General features: G+C 44.5%; 1 protein-coding gene across 1 annotated transcript in view; it reads right to left on the bottom strand.

Annotated features, from left to right (window-relative positions):
• PRKCQ (protein kinase C theta) overlaps window positions 1–13,592 on the bottom strand; it is an 89,300-nt gene that overhangs the window by 22,637 nt on the left and 53,071 nt on the right. Inside the window, exons 14-15 of the mRNA XM_077836937.1 lie at window positions 11,858–12,031; window positions 2,285–2,376 (exon numbers count right to left, since the gene is read on the bottom strand). Of these exons, the coding sequence (XP_077693063.1) occupies window positions 2,285–2,376; window positions 11,858–12,031 (266 nt within the window). The remainder of the gene's footprint in view (window positions 1–2,284; window positions 2,377–11,857; window positions 12,032–13,592) is intronic.

Here is a 13,592-nt window from a genome sequence, read left to right as displayed (position 1 = left end):
ATACGCCACTTAAGTTTCACTTCAGCCCTCAAAATAGGACCCCTCTGCCCAGAGGTGAATGTAACCCTAGAACCATATTTCCACTGGATTCTACTGCATCCTCTCATCAGACCTTGAATGTCCTAGGCTGGAGGCACAGTCCTCAACATTAAGTTTAAAAAAAAACCCCAAACCCCAACAAATCAAACTTTTATTTAAATTAGGCTCTGTTATTTAAATAGAAATTAATTTCTAAGGTGTTTCAATATTGACTTTTACAATATCTTTTGTTGGCATAAGGATTTAGAAAAAACTTTTATTTATTTCAATTCCTCTATTTCAATTGTGGCTACATACATTTTTAATTCTCCCTCGGTGTATTTACTCTTTATATAAATTTACCTTTTTACCATTCGTTTTGACAGGGTTCATGTCCCCAGCCTGCCTTTTTTGCTGCTCGGTGACAAAAACAAGAGACTCCCTTTTCCTATTTTTGTCCAGAGTAGGTGGTCCCAGGCTCTCATGGGGGGGAGGCAGGGATAGCTCAGTGGTTTGAGCATTTGGCCTGCTAAAGCCAGGGTTGTGAGTTTAATCCTTGAGGGGGCCATTTAGGGATCTGGGGCAAAAATTGGGGATTGGTCCCTGCTCTGAGCAGGGGGTTGGACTAGATGACCTCCTGAGGTCCCTTCCAACCCTGATAGTCTATGATCTCTGCACAAAGGGGCATGTGGCTGACGCAGTCATCCTAAAGCTAAAGAGCTTCTGGGAATGGCTGAGGCTTATGGGATTCTTTTGTAGTCGTTTTGCTCAATGGCTTTTTCTAAGGGTACATCGACCCTGGAACGAGGGGTGTAACTCCCAGCTCAGGTACATGTACACATGCTAAATTTGATTGAGCAAGAGCCTAAAAGGAGCAGAGTAGCTGCAGCAGTTTAGGAGGTGGGAAAGTCTAGCTGCCCAGAGTACAACCCCATCCAGGACCCCAGGTATGTGCTCAGGAGGCTAACCAGGCTGCTGCCCGCACTGCCATGCAGTGCTGTTTTTAGGCTAGGGCATGTATGTCTACCTGAGCTGGAAATTACATCCCCAACTGTAGTGTAGACACACCCAGAGTCTTCTCCTGCATGCAATGACTTTCAGCAATCAAACTGGGAAATCCTGGCAGTTTTACTGCCCCTGCAGTGGGAGTTTGTTCATTTACATCAGGGCTGAACGTGGCTCAGTGTGAGCTGCCCACATGTGTACAAGGCCAGAAGATGTCCCCAGACGTTTGACACTGAGCATCAGGGGCCTGAGTAGCCTCTCGTTTACTCCAATTTTACACTGCTGTAACTCTGCTAACTTCAGGGGTTTCACTCCTGATTTCCATCAGTAGCAGTGAGATCAGAATCAGGTTCCAGATCTGAAATTCAAAGTGCGGCACAATCGGGATGGGAGTTGGGGGTGGGGGGGCGGGAAGAAAGCTTTAAGCCACCTTTGTGTTCTCAAAATTCTGGCCTAACTGGGGCCTCCCCAGCTCCCCGTGCAATTTAGGGCAGCCCAGGGGCTGCTCTAATTTTCACCAGTCACCGATGGGCTGCTGCACGGCCCAGAGTATTCCAGCAATGGCACTGTCTTCCCCCAATTCTCCTCCTGCCCCAAGATGTGTCTTGCCAGAGACAGGGAAGAAAGGTGGCTTGGGGCTGCTTAAGCCACCCCTGCAGAGCCAAGGGAACCCCTCCTTTCTGGAGAAATCCCCAGCAGCTGTTCTGCACCCTTTTGTGGCTGGAGCCAAACGGAGGTGCCAAAACAAGGGACAGAATCAGGGTCCTGGTGTGTTGTCAAAAGTCCTGCTATTGCCTGACAGTCGTCTTCCCTGTAAATTACCTAGAGATGTGGATCAATGTAACCCTGCCCTGAAGAGTTTACAAGCTACACAAGATAAGACAAGCTACACAAGATAAGGGTGGGAGGGGAAACAGAGGCACAGGGAGGGGAAACAGAGGCACAGGGAGAGTGACATGCCAGAAGTCAGTGGCTGAGGCCAGATGACAGCAATAATACCAAGCCCTAATTACAGTAATTTTCACCTGCAGGTCCAAAAGCTTTACAAAGGAGGTTCAGTATCATTACTCCCATTTTACAGATGAGGAAAGGCACAGAGAGGAGAACTGGCTTGCCCAAGCTAACACAGAAGGCCATTGGCAGAGCCAGAAACAAAACCCAGGTCTCTCGAGTCCCTGTGCTTTATCCTTTAGGTCACGCTGACTCCCTATTACACTAAGTATGTGACCTATTAAAGTAAAAGGCAATTAAATCATCTTACGTTGCTCTGGCGGTGTCAAACTTGTGACAGCTTTGGATATGAAACATTAGGTCTCCTCCATTTAGATATTCCATTACAAAAAAGAGGTTTTCCTAGAAAAACAATAAAAGACTAGAATTAGGTACTGAAAGTAAAAATACCATGAAGAAGGAGGGGGAGAAGAAAGGGGAAGGAAAGAAGGGTACAATACAAGGTTGGATTTCTGAAGCAACCAACTTATTTCACTGGTATTTCCTTTCCACTTTTTTTTCCTTGACCCCCTACTTAGCTCCCACTGCCCAGATTTGCATAATCACTGGTAAAAAACATAATAATAAACAATCCCTAACTCACACATAGCATTTTTCATGAGCAGATCTCAAAGTGCTTTAAAAAGGAGGTCAGTTTCATTATCCCCCTTTCAGCAATGGGGAAATGGAGGCAAGGAGCACTGAAGTGACTTGCCCAAGACCAGCCAGCAGAGTGACAGAGCTGCGAATAGAGCCCAGGGCTTTTGAGTCTCAGTCCAGTGCATTGCTCACTAGGCTACACTGCCTGCCATGGGCCCCAATCGTAGAGACACTTGCCCATGTGAGCAACTTCATGTATGGCAATAGTCCAATAGGGAGCTTGATCCTGCAATGTGCTGAGCGCATTGGCCCTGATCCAGCAAAGCACTTAAGCACGTGCTTAATTTTAAGCAACTGAATCGTTCTATTGATGGGGAAGTACTTAAACAATTATTGCGAAGGTTTAAGTGAATAATAATTCTTGTCGTATGCCCAAAATGTGCCAACAGGTCACAGAAGTTTTAGAAAGCCGCTTCCTACTTCCAAACTGGATACGGACAAGTGTCCTAATACTGCAATTGGATCCCCACAGGAAGACTCTGAGGCTAGTACGGTGCCCCGTTATATAAATGGGGTCCTGCATGGGAATCAATAGCAGGACTGGACTCCAAAGTTTCAATTTCAGCTCTTTGTGTATGGGCATTGCGTATGGTTTTGATAGTGCAATTACAGTAGGGACAGACTTGTCACTTGAGCCTGCACGAATCCGAGTGGATGCCCTGGTCTAGTGGTGTCAGAACACCACAGAGAATTATGCCAGGCTGGGTTCTTGCCCTTGCCCTGACTCTGACAAAAACTTCCTCCGGAGTCTTGGAAAAGTCCTTTGACCTCAATGTCTGATTCTACCAGGCTCTGAGGGACAGCCAGTGACATCAACTCCCACTGGGGCCCTCAAGAGTTTAGGGGTCTGAGGACCTTTCAGGAGAAGAGCGGGATTGTAGCTTGTGCATATGCAGAACTGAGATATTAATTATTGACCTTAGAATTCTGTTGTGAACATTAATAAAACAATAGCTTAGACTATGAATTTAGGCAAAGTCTTAAACGAGTGTTGGGGCATAAACTGCATCATGCCAGGAAGCACTATGCCTCAGAGGTACCCTGGGAGACACAATTTCTCCCTTGCTTCTTTCTTGATCCTGAAGGGTAACAATTTGCTGCTGGCCTGTAAATTACTCTTCCAATCCTGCTGGCTCAGCTTCTCTGGCTAGCCAGTTCCCCTCCTCTCCCTGTTGCCATGCTCCAGGTGGGGAGTCAGCTGGCTAATAGTCCTGCTTACTCCCATGTTCCTGGACCTGGATAGGATCGTAAGGGGAGGTTTCTTCCTCCTGTTCTTGGGCATATATTCTGGGTCAGAGTACAGCCCGATGTTTGCAGTGTCATTTGAACATGAAAAACGCTATATACAGTGGGCACCTTTCAAATCTGGGCATTCCCCACCTGTTGGAGTCAATCTTAAAATGGCCGATCCCTCACCCTCACAGATCTTGGGAGACAGGCCAGTCCTCACCTAAATTTAACGGTGTCCAGTTTGCAGATTAATTCCAGTTCTGCCGTTTCTCATTGGAGTCTGTTTTTGAAGTTTTTTTGTTGAAGAATTGCCACTTTTAGGTCTGTAATTGAGTGTCCAGGGAGGTTGACATGTTCTCTGACTGGTTTTTCAATATTATAATTCTTGAAGTCTAATTTGTGTCCATTTATTCTTTTGCGTAGAGACTGTCCAGTTCAGCCAATGTACACGGCAGAGGGGCACTGCTGGCACATGATGGCATATATCACATTGGTAGATGTGCAGGTGAACGAGCCTCTGATAGTGTGGCTGATGTGATTAGGCCCTGTGATGGTGTCCCCTGAATAGATATGTGGACACAGTTGGCAACGGGCTTTGTTGCAAGGATAGGTTCCTGGGTTAGTGGTTCTGTTGTGTGGTTGCTGGTGAGTATTTGCTTCAAGTTGGGGGGCTGTTTGTAAGTGAGGACTGGCCTGTCTCCCAAGTTCTGTGAGAGTGAGGGATTGTCCTTCAGGATAGGTTGTAGATCTTTGATGATGCGTTGGAGGGGTTTTAGTTGGGGACTGAAGGTTACAGCTAGTGGTGTTCTGTTACTTTCTTTGTTGGGCCTGTCCTGGAGTAGGTGACTTCTGGGTATTCTTCTGGCTCTGTCAATCTGTTTCTTCACTTCAGCGGTTGGGTATTGTAGTTGTAAGAACATTTGCTAGAGATCTTGTAGGTGTTTGTCTCTGTCTGAGGGGTTGGAGCAAATGCAGTTGTATCTCAGAGCTTGGCTGTAGACAATGGATCATGTGTTGTGGTCTGGATGAAAGCTGGAGGCATGTAGGTAAGTATAGTGGTCAGTAGGTTTCCAGTATACAGTGGTGTTTACGTGACCTTTGCTTATTAACACTGTAGTGTCCAGGAAGTGGATCTCTTCTGTGAACCGGTCCAGGCTGAGGTTGATGGTGGGATGGAAATTGTTGAAATCATGGTGGAATTCCTCAAGGGCTTCTTTTCCATGGGTCCAGATGATGACGATGTCATCAATGTAGCGCAAGTAGAGTAGGGGCATTAGGGGACGAGAGCTGAGGAAGCGTTGTTCTAAGTCAGCCATAAAATGTTGGCATACTGTGGGGCCATGCGGGTACCCATAGCAGTGCCGCTGACTTGAAGGTATACATTGTCCCCAAATGTGAAATAGTTGTGAATGAGGACAAAGTCACAAAGGTCAGCCACCAGGTTAGCTGTGGCATTATCGGGGATACCGTTCCTGACGGCTTGTAGTCCATCTTTGTGTGGAACGTTGGTGTAGAGGGCTTCTACATCCATAGTTTCAGAGTAACAGCCGTGTTAGTCTGTATTCGCAAAAAGAAATGGAGTACTTGTGGCACCTTAGAGACTAACCAATTTATTTGAGCTGATGAAGTGAGCTATAGCTCACGAAAGCTCATGCTCAAATAAATTGGTTAGTCTCTAAGGTGCCACAAGTACTCCATTTCTTTTTACATCCATAGTGGCCAGGATGGTGTTTTCTGGAAGATCATTGATGGATTGTAGTTTCCTCAGGAAGTCAGTGGTGTCTTGAAGATAGCTAGGAGTGCTGGTAGCGTAGGACCTGAAGAGAGAGTCTACATAGCCAGACAATCCTGCTGTCAGGGTGCCAATGCCTGAGATGATGGGGCGTCCAGGATTTCCAGGTTTATGGGTCTTGGGTAGCAGATAGAATACGCCTGGTCAGGGTTCTAGGGATGTGTCTGTGCAGATTTGTTCTTGTGCTTTTTCAGGGAGTTTCTTGAGCAGATGGTGTCGTTTCTTTTGGTAACCCTCAGTGGGATCATAGGATCATGTTCTCTGTATATATACATATCTTCCTACTGTATTTTCCACTGCATGCATCTGATGAAGTGGGCTTTAGCCCACAAAAGCTTATGCTCAAATAAATTTGTTAGTCTCTAAGGTGCCACAAGTACTCCTTGTTCTTTCTAATGTCAGACCAGTTACTGAAGAGGAAGAAATATCTTCCCATGGCTTTAATGGTCACAAATATTTGACCCATTCAGGTGGTAGGCATGCATACCATGTACACCTGCTATTGGTTTCCTTTGTTATCCTAGCAAATGTTTGCTATTCTAGGGCCAAGTCCCCAGATGGTGTAAATTCACATAACTCCACTGAGGTCAATGGAAGTAGGCTGATTTACACCAGATGAGGATCTGGCCCTCCAAGCCCACCTATATCAGTATGTATAGGCCTGCCTTGGGTCTGACCCTGTACATTCTTCGATGCATTGACTTCAGTGAGACTACTTAGGTGACAAATGGCTTGTGCAGGATCCTGCCTCCATCAATTTGTGGTTATAAGAAGTACAGAAGATACTATTTGCAATGAAAGCTTTTGGGAACAATCAAAGCCTAACTGCTAAAGACAAAATGACTGAGGGTTTAATTTTGTTCTTCAGTGCTAAAGAATGTTTCCCCTTGTGTAATATCAGCCTATTCTCTAGAGATGGCAGCATTTCCTACAGCTGCCAGCCAATTCAATTCAGTCCTCATCTCACACAATTAGCTTTTGATTCTGATTCTTTCACTTCTCTTTTACTGCATGTTAAATACCTTATTCGAGATGCTCTGCTTTGCAAGTCCATCTGCTTGATTTAAAGCAGCAAACACATCTGAATATGTATACAAAGATGCAGGTGTAGATTACTGTATCTCCACATACTAAAGGGCTCCTGGCATAATTCAGCAAAGGTCAGCAAAAGGCTAATTGCACCAATTAAGTCTCACTTAGGACTTCAAAACAGAGTTCTCTGTAGTGCTTAAATAGAGAAGCTAACCTACCCCTCCTACAAGGTGATAGAACTGCCCCTATTGCTGGTTTCAGGACTGGTTGAAAATTTTCCAAAATTCCTTTTGGATGGAAAATTGGGTTTTTGACTAAGCCAAAATTGCCTTCTGCTCAAAAATTTTCAATCTTTTGTTGGGAAAACCTAAAAATGCTCTAATTTTCCACTGAAAACTGAAAAGTTTTGGCCAAAACACTTTGGTTTTAAATCTGTGATAAAAAGTCAAAATTTTCTGCAGTGGCAAAAAAAAATTCTGACCAGCTTTTCTTAAAAACCCCAACCTATGGACGAGATGTTTAGCTGGTATAAATGGAGCTGATTGTCAGTAGAGGAATGGGATAGTCAATGGAGCTATGCAGATTTACTCCAGCTGAGACTATTGCTCTTTGTCACTTTAATAATCCCTGACACCCGCTTTCCTCCTTTACTTGACTACCCGCTGTGCAGAGGGCAGAACTCTGCCCCTATCATGTACTGACATCATCTGAGTACCGTAATGTCTTTTCAATACAGACTTGATATTTTTGATGTGACAATGATCCTGTGAACCTGAATGTGGGGACAATTGTGTTTTTACAACTTTTCTCAAAGCTAGTCTTTTGAACTGCCCTGGCTTAAATTTGTATGATGCTGATATAACAGCATAGTGACAGGCACAGAAAACCTAGCCACTGCTGATAGCAGAGATGAGTGGAAACAGGCATTTCCAACTCAAAGAAAAATCTGAAAATTCAATATTTTTTTGTCCTGAATCAGGATGAAAAGTCAGATTACTGAAATATTTCATGGATCAAAATATTCTGAGAAATTTTGATTCAGAAATAGATAGGCATTTCTTTTCATCATTGTCGATCACAATGAAATATGTCAACATGCCCATACTGAAATGTTTTATTATAGTTTGTTGAACTGACCCAAAATGTTTCATTTAGAATAAGTTCAAAATTAAACTCCATTTCCTTATGATGCTACATTGCCCCATGGGAATTTTAGACTGGGAGCCTGAAGGTCCCATTTGGGCCAGGGTCCCTGACTGGACTACATTTCCCATAATGCACCTGCGAGCACATGTGTCCTTTGATTCAACACCCAGCTTGGTCGGAGGGGGAGGCCATGTTGCCCATAGGGGAGAATGGGGGCCTGAAGTACAACTGCCATTAGGCAATGCAGCACAATATGGAAATGAAGTTTAAAGTTGAACTGACTCAAAATGTTCGAAATATTCTGATTCAGATTGATGGAAATTTAAAAGAAAAAACAACAACAACAACAAAAAAGCAGCAAAATCGAAATGTTCCATTGGAAAATTCAATTTTCCAGAAACGCCATTCTCTACATTCAGTGTCATTTTGATAGGGAATTCCTGACCAGCTCTAATCAAGATGTGGGTTTGATATGTTGATAAGAGGATGACGGGAGTGCTTGTATATATTAATGGCCTAATGCTGCATGGTACTGAGTGTTCGCCATGACATCCTGAGCACACTCCACACCCACTGAAGCTTCTTGAAAACTCTCAGCTCATCACAGAATTGGCTCCCAAGATTTTATTTTTAATGGAAGTTAAAGGGTCTGATTCTCCTTTTCCCTAAAGCCCTTTACACTATTCTGTCAGTGAACAGGAGTCTTAAAGTGTTAAGTCCCATATGTTAACGTAACATGTTATGTCAAATTTGGCTCAGCCTTTAGGTGTTCTGCAAATGAGCTGTTACAAAAGGCTAACAGCATAGAAATGTTTCAGTAACATTTATTTTTAAACTACAATAAATGTGGTTTCTATTTTACTGTTAGAGGGACCTTAATGTAAACTAGAATCTGGTCTATGAAGTGAAACAAGCTGTAAACAAAAATGTAACTGACTTTCAAAAATAGAAAGTCTATTTTTAGTGTTCAAGATCAGCAAAATGCAAAAATCAATCAATCAATAAATAAAAAGCAGCAGCATAAATGGTGAAGAGTTAATTCAGAGATTAACACTGTATCGGAGTAAATAATTTCAGAATTAGGATCATGGGAATTATAAAACAGATTTTACCATGTCCCTTTAAATCACATAAAATAAAAGTTTTTTAACACAGCATATAATTAAAAGGTTGAACTCACTGCTGAGAAGATCATGGTGACCAAAAAAAAGAAAGAAAAGGTAAATATCAAAAACATTTGAAAAAAGTGCATCTTCATTTATTCTAAGGAGCCTAAAAATGACAAGTGTCCTGACTTTCACGAGTACTGAAGAACTGCATCTTCCACGGAAGTCAGTGAGAGCTGTAGGTGCTCAGCATCTCTGAAATTCAGGCCAAAGGACTATCAGTTCTCATAGTTCGTAGCATACATTGATCATCACTTGCTGGGATCAAGCAGAAACTACCTCCCGTAATGGATAATACTGTCCAAACTAGGTACATTAGGGAGATATTTTATTCCTCTGAAGACACGTGGCAGATATTGATGTTGATGAAGAACACTGGACTGAAAGGACTATTGGTCTGTCTCAGTATGGAGATGCCTATGTTCCTGTTTCTACCATTCTTTGTAGATTCATTCAGTACATAAAGGAACTCAGAAACTTCGCATTGCCAACAAATCAATATTTCAGAAAGGTTTCTGACTCACGCTTCTGTATTTGAAGCCACTTATCAAAAGCCAGTCCAGTGAAGCCTTCAAAAAGAGATTCCAATAATAACTCCTAGGCATGGCTTCTACACACCAGTGCATCTGCTATGAAATGCTTACTCTGAGGATATTCTGATTAAAACATGCCTCCATCGAGTGGTGAGAGAATGTCTGCGGCTTGTTACAGCTCTCTCATTCAGAATGACTTTCATGAGTTGAATGATCACGGCTTGACTCGGTCAGAGGAGAAAAACATAAGTCAGAAATCAATCACAGTCTACGGGCGATTTGGATTAAAAAGACATGCGCTAAGTCCTACAGCTACAGTGTGAAATGAAGAGGCCAAACTGCTTTAAAATGTTGAAAAGTTGACTTAGGTAAAACCCAAGAAGATGCTTAACATGCGTCAAGAGGGGAATATAACATCATGCCGAAGAGAGGGGGGCCTGAAGTGATCACTCATTTAACCTCGTTGCATTTTTCAGGACTGTTCACTGTACAGATCCTTGTGCTTCAGGGCATAAGCCAACCTCTGACCCTAGGAGAAGCTTGTCCTGGAGGCAGGTTACCCCATAACTGCTGACTGTAGGGTTACTGCACTTCCTCTGAAGCAGCTGGCGTTGGCCACTGTTGATGGCAGGATCTTGGACTATATAAACCAACACTCTGTTCTAGCAACATCTACATTGCTATACATCATTCCCACTGGTGTCTCACCCAACCTACCTTTGAATATCAACCACCCCCACTGGGAGTATATTTCACTTCCCAGTTGTTATTATTGTTAAGAATACTTTTCCTATTATCTAGTCTCAGTTTTCTTTCCTTAGTTTCAGGTCATTTATCTTTCCCCCACAATCTCTGAAACTGTACATAATTTCCTTCCTGTATGTTATGGGTATCCCTTTGCTCATCCTCCTGAAAGGACTAAAATAGATGCCAGGATTCAAAATTTCATGATCTACTGACACAGGAGTTCACAGACTTTTCCACAGTAAATTTCATTCACTGTCCTTAAAGACGTGTTGTTTGGGAAGCTAACTGCATATGCAACAGAGGTACTATTTGTTTCCTATGACACTGGCTGCTATGTTGTTAACCTAGCACTATGCAACATCTAACATCGTCAAATTATGGTATACGAATGAGTATGGAAGCCTCCTGAGAGACCTTCCAGAGCTGCCAGAGCTGCCTGACTGAACAGAGTGGTCATTGGGATGTCATTCCAGATTTTATCCCCAGTTAAACTTGTCTTAATGCCAGTTTAAAATTTTAGTATATAGAGCAGTGGTCCCCAAACTGCCTAGGGGAGTGCAGAGGAACATGGGCGGGGTGGGGGGGGAACAAGGCCTGGGCCAGCCCCCATGGAGGGCGAGGAGGGAGCACCACCCAGCCCTGCTCCACCCCTAGCTCTACCATGGCCCCAGCTCCCAGCTGCTGCTCCACTCCTGGCTCTAGCCTTGGCCTCCAACCGTGGCCTGACCATGGCTTCCCCTCCCGGCCCCAGCCCCAGCCCCCAGGCGCGGCCCCACTCCTGGCCTGGCTCAGCCCTGCCCCCAGCCTCAGCCTCAGCCCCAGCTCCTGGCTGCAGCTCCGTTCCTGTCCCCAGACCCGTCCCCAGGTGTGGCCTCAGCCTTGGCCCCCTTATCCCTCTCCATATACCCCCTGGGACCCGCAGCGCTGCTCCGGAGTGGTGGCGTGGACAGGGAAAAAAGGGGGTGTGACCTTGAAAAGTTTGGGGACCACTGATATAAAGGGAAGGAAACAAACTGGTTCTTTTTAATTTGCCTGGTATGGTGCTTGAAAGGCTGGTCAGGGACACAGAGAAAACCTCTGGAAGCTACGTTTTGCATCCGGGTGCACAAGGCTCATGCACGATTTAAGTCCCAGTGAAGCCTTGTTTTGAGAGCTTAAATAGTGATATGTCTTTTGCTGTCCCCCTGCACAGGACTGAATTTCACCCTTAGTACGTACTGCAACCCCCGGTGCACCACAGGGGCTCTCTGCACGGCCAGTCTTAGGTGGGGAAGGCAGCATAAATCGACAGGGGCCAAAGTCCAAGCATGCTCCCCGGAGTGGATCAGCTGGCTAAGTGTCCTATCCACCCCTACACCCAGCACTCTCTGGATGAAAGCTGGGTCAGAGGTCAAAGTTTCCGAGGCACATGCTAAGACTGAAGGTTTTGTTTCAGAGAACTTTCCTCAGAGTAAACAGGCTCAGGCTTTAGCCCACTAACCGGAGTAAAGCAGAGTGTCCCCAGTGTGTTCGGGGACAAATGGAAAGCCCGTATGTACCTTGGTTTGGAATGTACAATACACATGGGTTAGAAACGGGTGCTCCCAAGCCAAGGAGAGGACTCTCTTTTCCACCATGGTGCATTCGACGTCATCGTCCATCAAAACCACATCCTTCTTCAGAGCCTTCACAGCAAAAAACTGATCCGTGTTCTTTAACTCGGCAAGGAAGACCTAGAAGGGGAAGGCCACCTCATATAAGAAGTGCGTTTTCTCAAATCATGTTCAGACCCATTTAAAGAAGTGAGTTGAGAATAACTGGCTCAACACCAGGTTGATGAGACAACTTAGAGTGGAAGGATGATCTAGTGGCTAAGTCACCCGACAAGGACTCAGGGAGCCTGAGTTCAGGTCCCGATTCTGTCCCAAACCTCTGAGGCTTTGGGAAAGTCACTCAATCTACTCTGCATTTGTAAAATAGGGATAACACTTTCCTATCTCATAGGGGTGTTGTGGGGATAAATCCACTAATGACTATGAGGTGCTCAGTTACCACAGGGATGTGGGCCATGTAAGTAGACGGAACTCTTCAGACAGGTGAAAATTTTGGTGACTGAAACCAGTTTTATGCAAGTTTTCATAAATAATGTTTTCCATTTTCTGACTTACCACGACAATACTCTAAAAGACATATGGGGGAGTATTATTTTGTCAGCAATATATAAATGGAACGTTTGGGGTCAGATCCTCAGCTGGGATAAATCAATGTAGCTCCACCTATTGCCTGATTTATACGAGCTGAGAATCTGGCTCTAAATGCAAGGTCAGAGGGCAGTATGAATAGAGAGGTTGCACTTCTACAGCGTTTCTCGGCTGAGGATCTCAAAGCGTGTAGCAAGTACTAATGAACTGAGTCTTAGAGAAATAGCTAAGCTTTATTATACCTTTTTTACAGATGGGGAAACCGAGGCACTCACAGGCAAAATGACCGAATGAGCCAGGAGCAGAGTTGGAAGTAGACTGACTTCTAGGACCCTGGGCTAATTACAATACTGGGCAACCATGTGGCTTAGTGGACCAAGCACTGTCCTGGGCCTCAGAGGACCTGGCCTCACTTCTTAACTCTGTCATAAATTTTACAGATGATCTTGGGCAAGTCACTTCCCACTCTGTGTGTCAGTTTCCCCATCTCTATCATGGGGATACTGACATCCTTTATAAAATGCTTTGAGATCGATGGATAAAAAGCACTATATAAGAGTTAGGTCTTATTATTAACACTCCCCTTGGTTAGCTAAACGTCCAAGAATAATCAATGAGGCTTCCTCGGTACTGTTTACTGAACCGTAGATATGGAAAAGTGCAGGGGATCCGCAACCCCCTTGCAAATTTTATTTACTCCTTTAGTTATTTGTATGTTTAACTTACCAGTGTGCTGTGTATCGCCTCTCCCATGCCATATGGGGAATAATCAGAAATATTAATGCTGATGCTATAACAACTCTCTCTCGCTGCCCCTCCATGCTATGGCATATTCTTTAAGAGAGGGGCTCAAGGGATAGTAACCAGCATGGAACTGACTGACTGGGAGGTAGGAGAGGGTAGGAGACAGTAAGGGTCAATGCAGTGGCAATGGGCTTCTACACAGATGGCCCAGTACCATCGAAACCCATACAGATCTCTGGAGATTGGCAGGGTATGAAGGCTGAACACGCTGCGTCTTCTCCAAAGGAAGACACACCCCACCCCAACCAATGGAAGAATTTGGAGAGGATTCTGTGGAGGAAGCTTGTCG

Source organism: Eretmochelys imbricata, chromosome 1 (genome assembly GCF_965152235.1).
Source record: "Eretmochelys imbricata isolate rEreImb1 chromosome 1, rEreImb1.hap1, whole genome shotgun sequence".
Lineage (NCBI taxonomy): Eukaryota > Metazoa > Chordata > Testudines > Cheloniidae > Eretmochelys > Eretmochelys imbricata.
The sequence above is the reverse complement of the archived record's forward strand: the minus strand, read 5'-3'. Positions and strand labels throughout refer to the sequence as shown.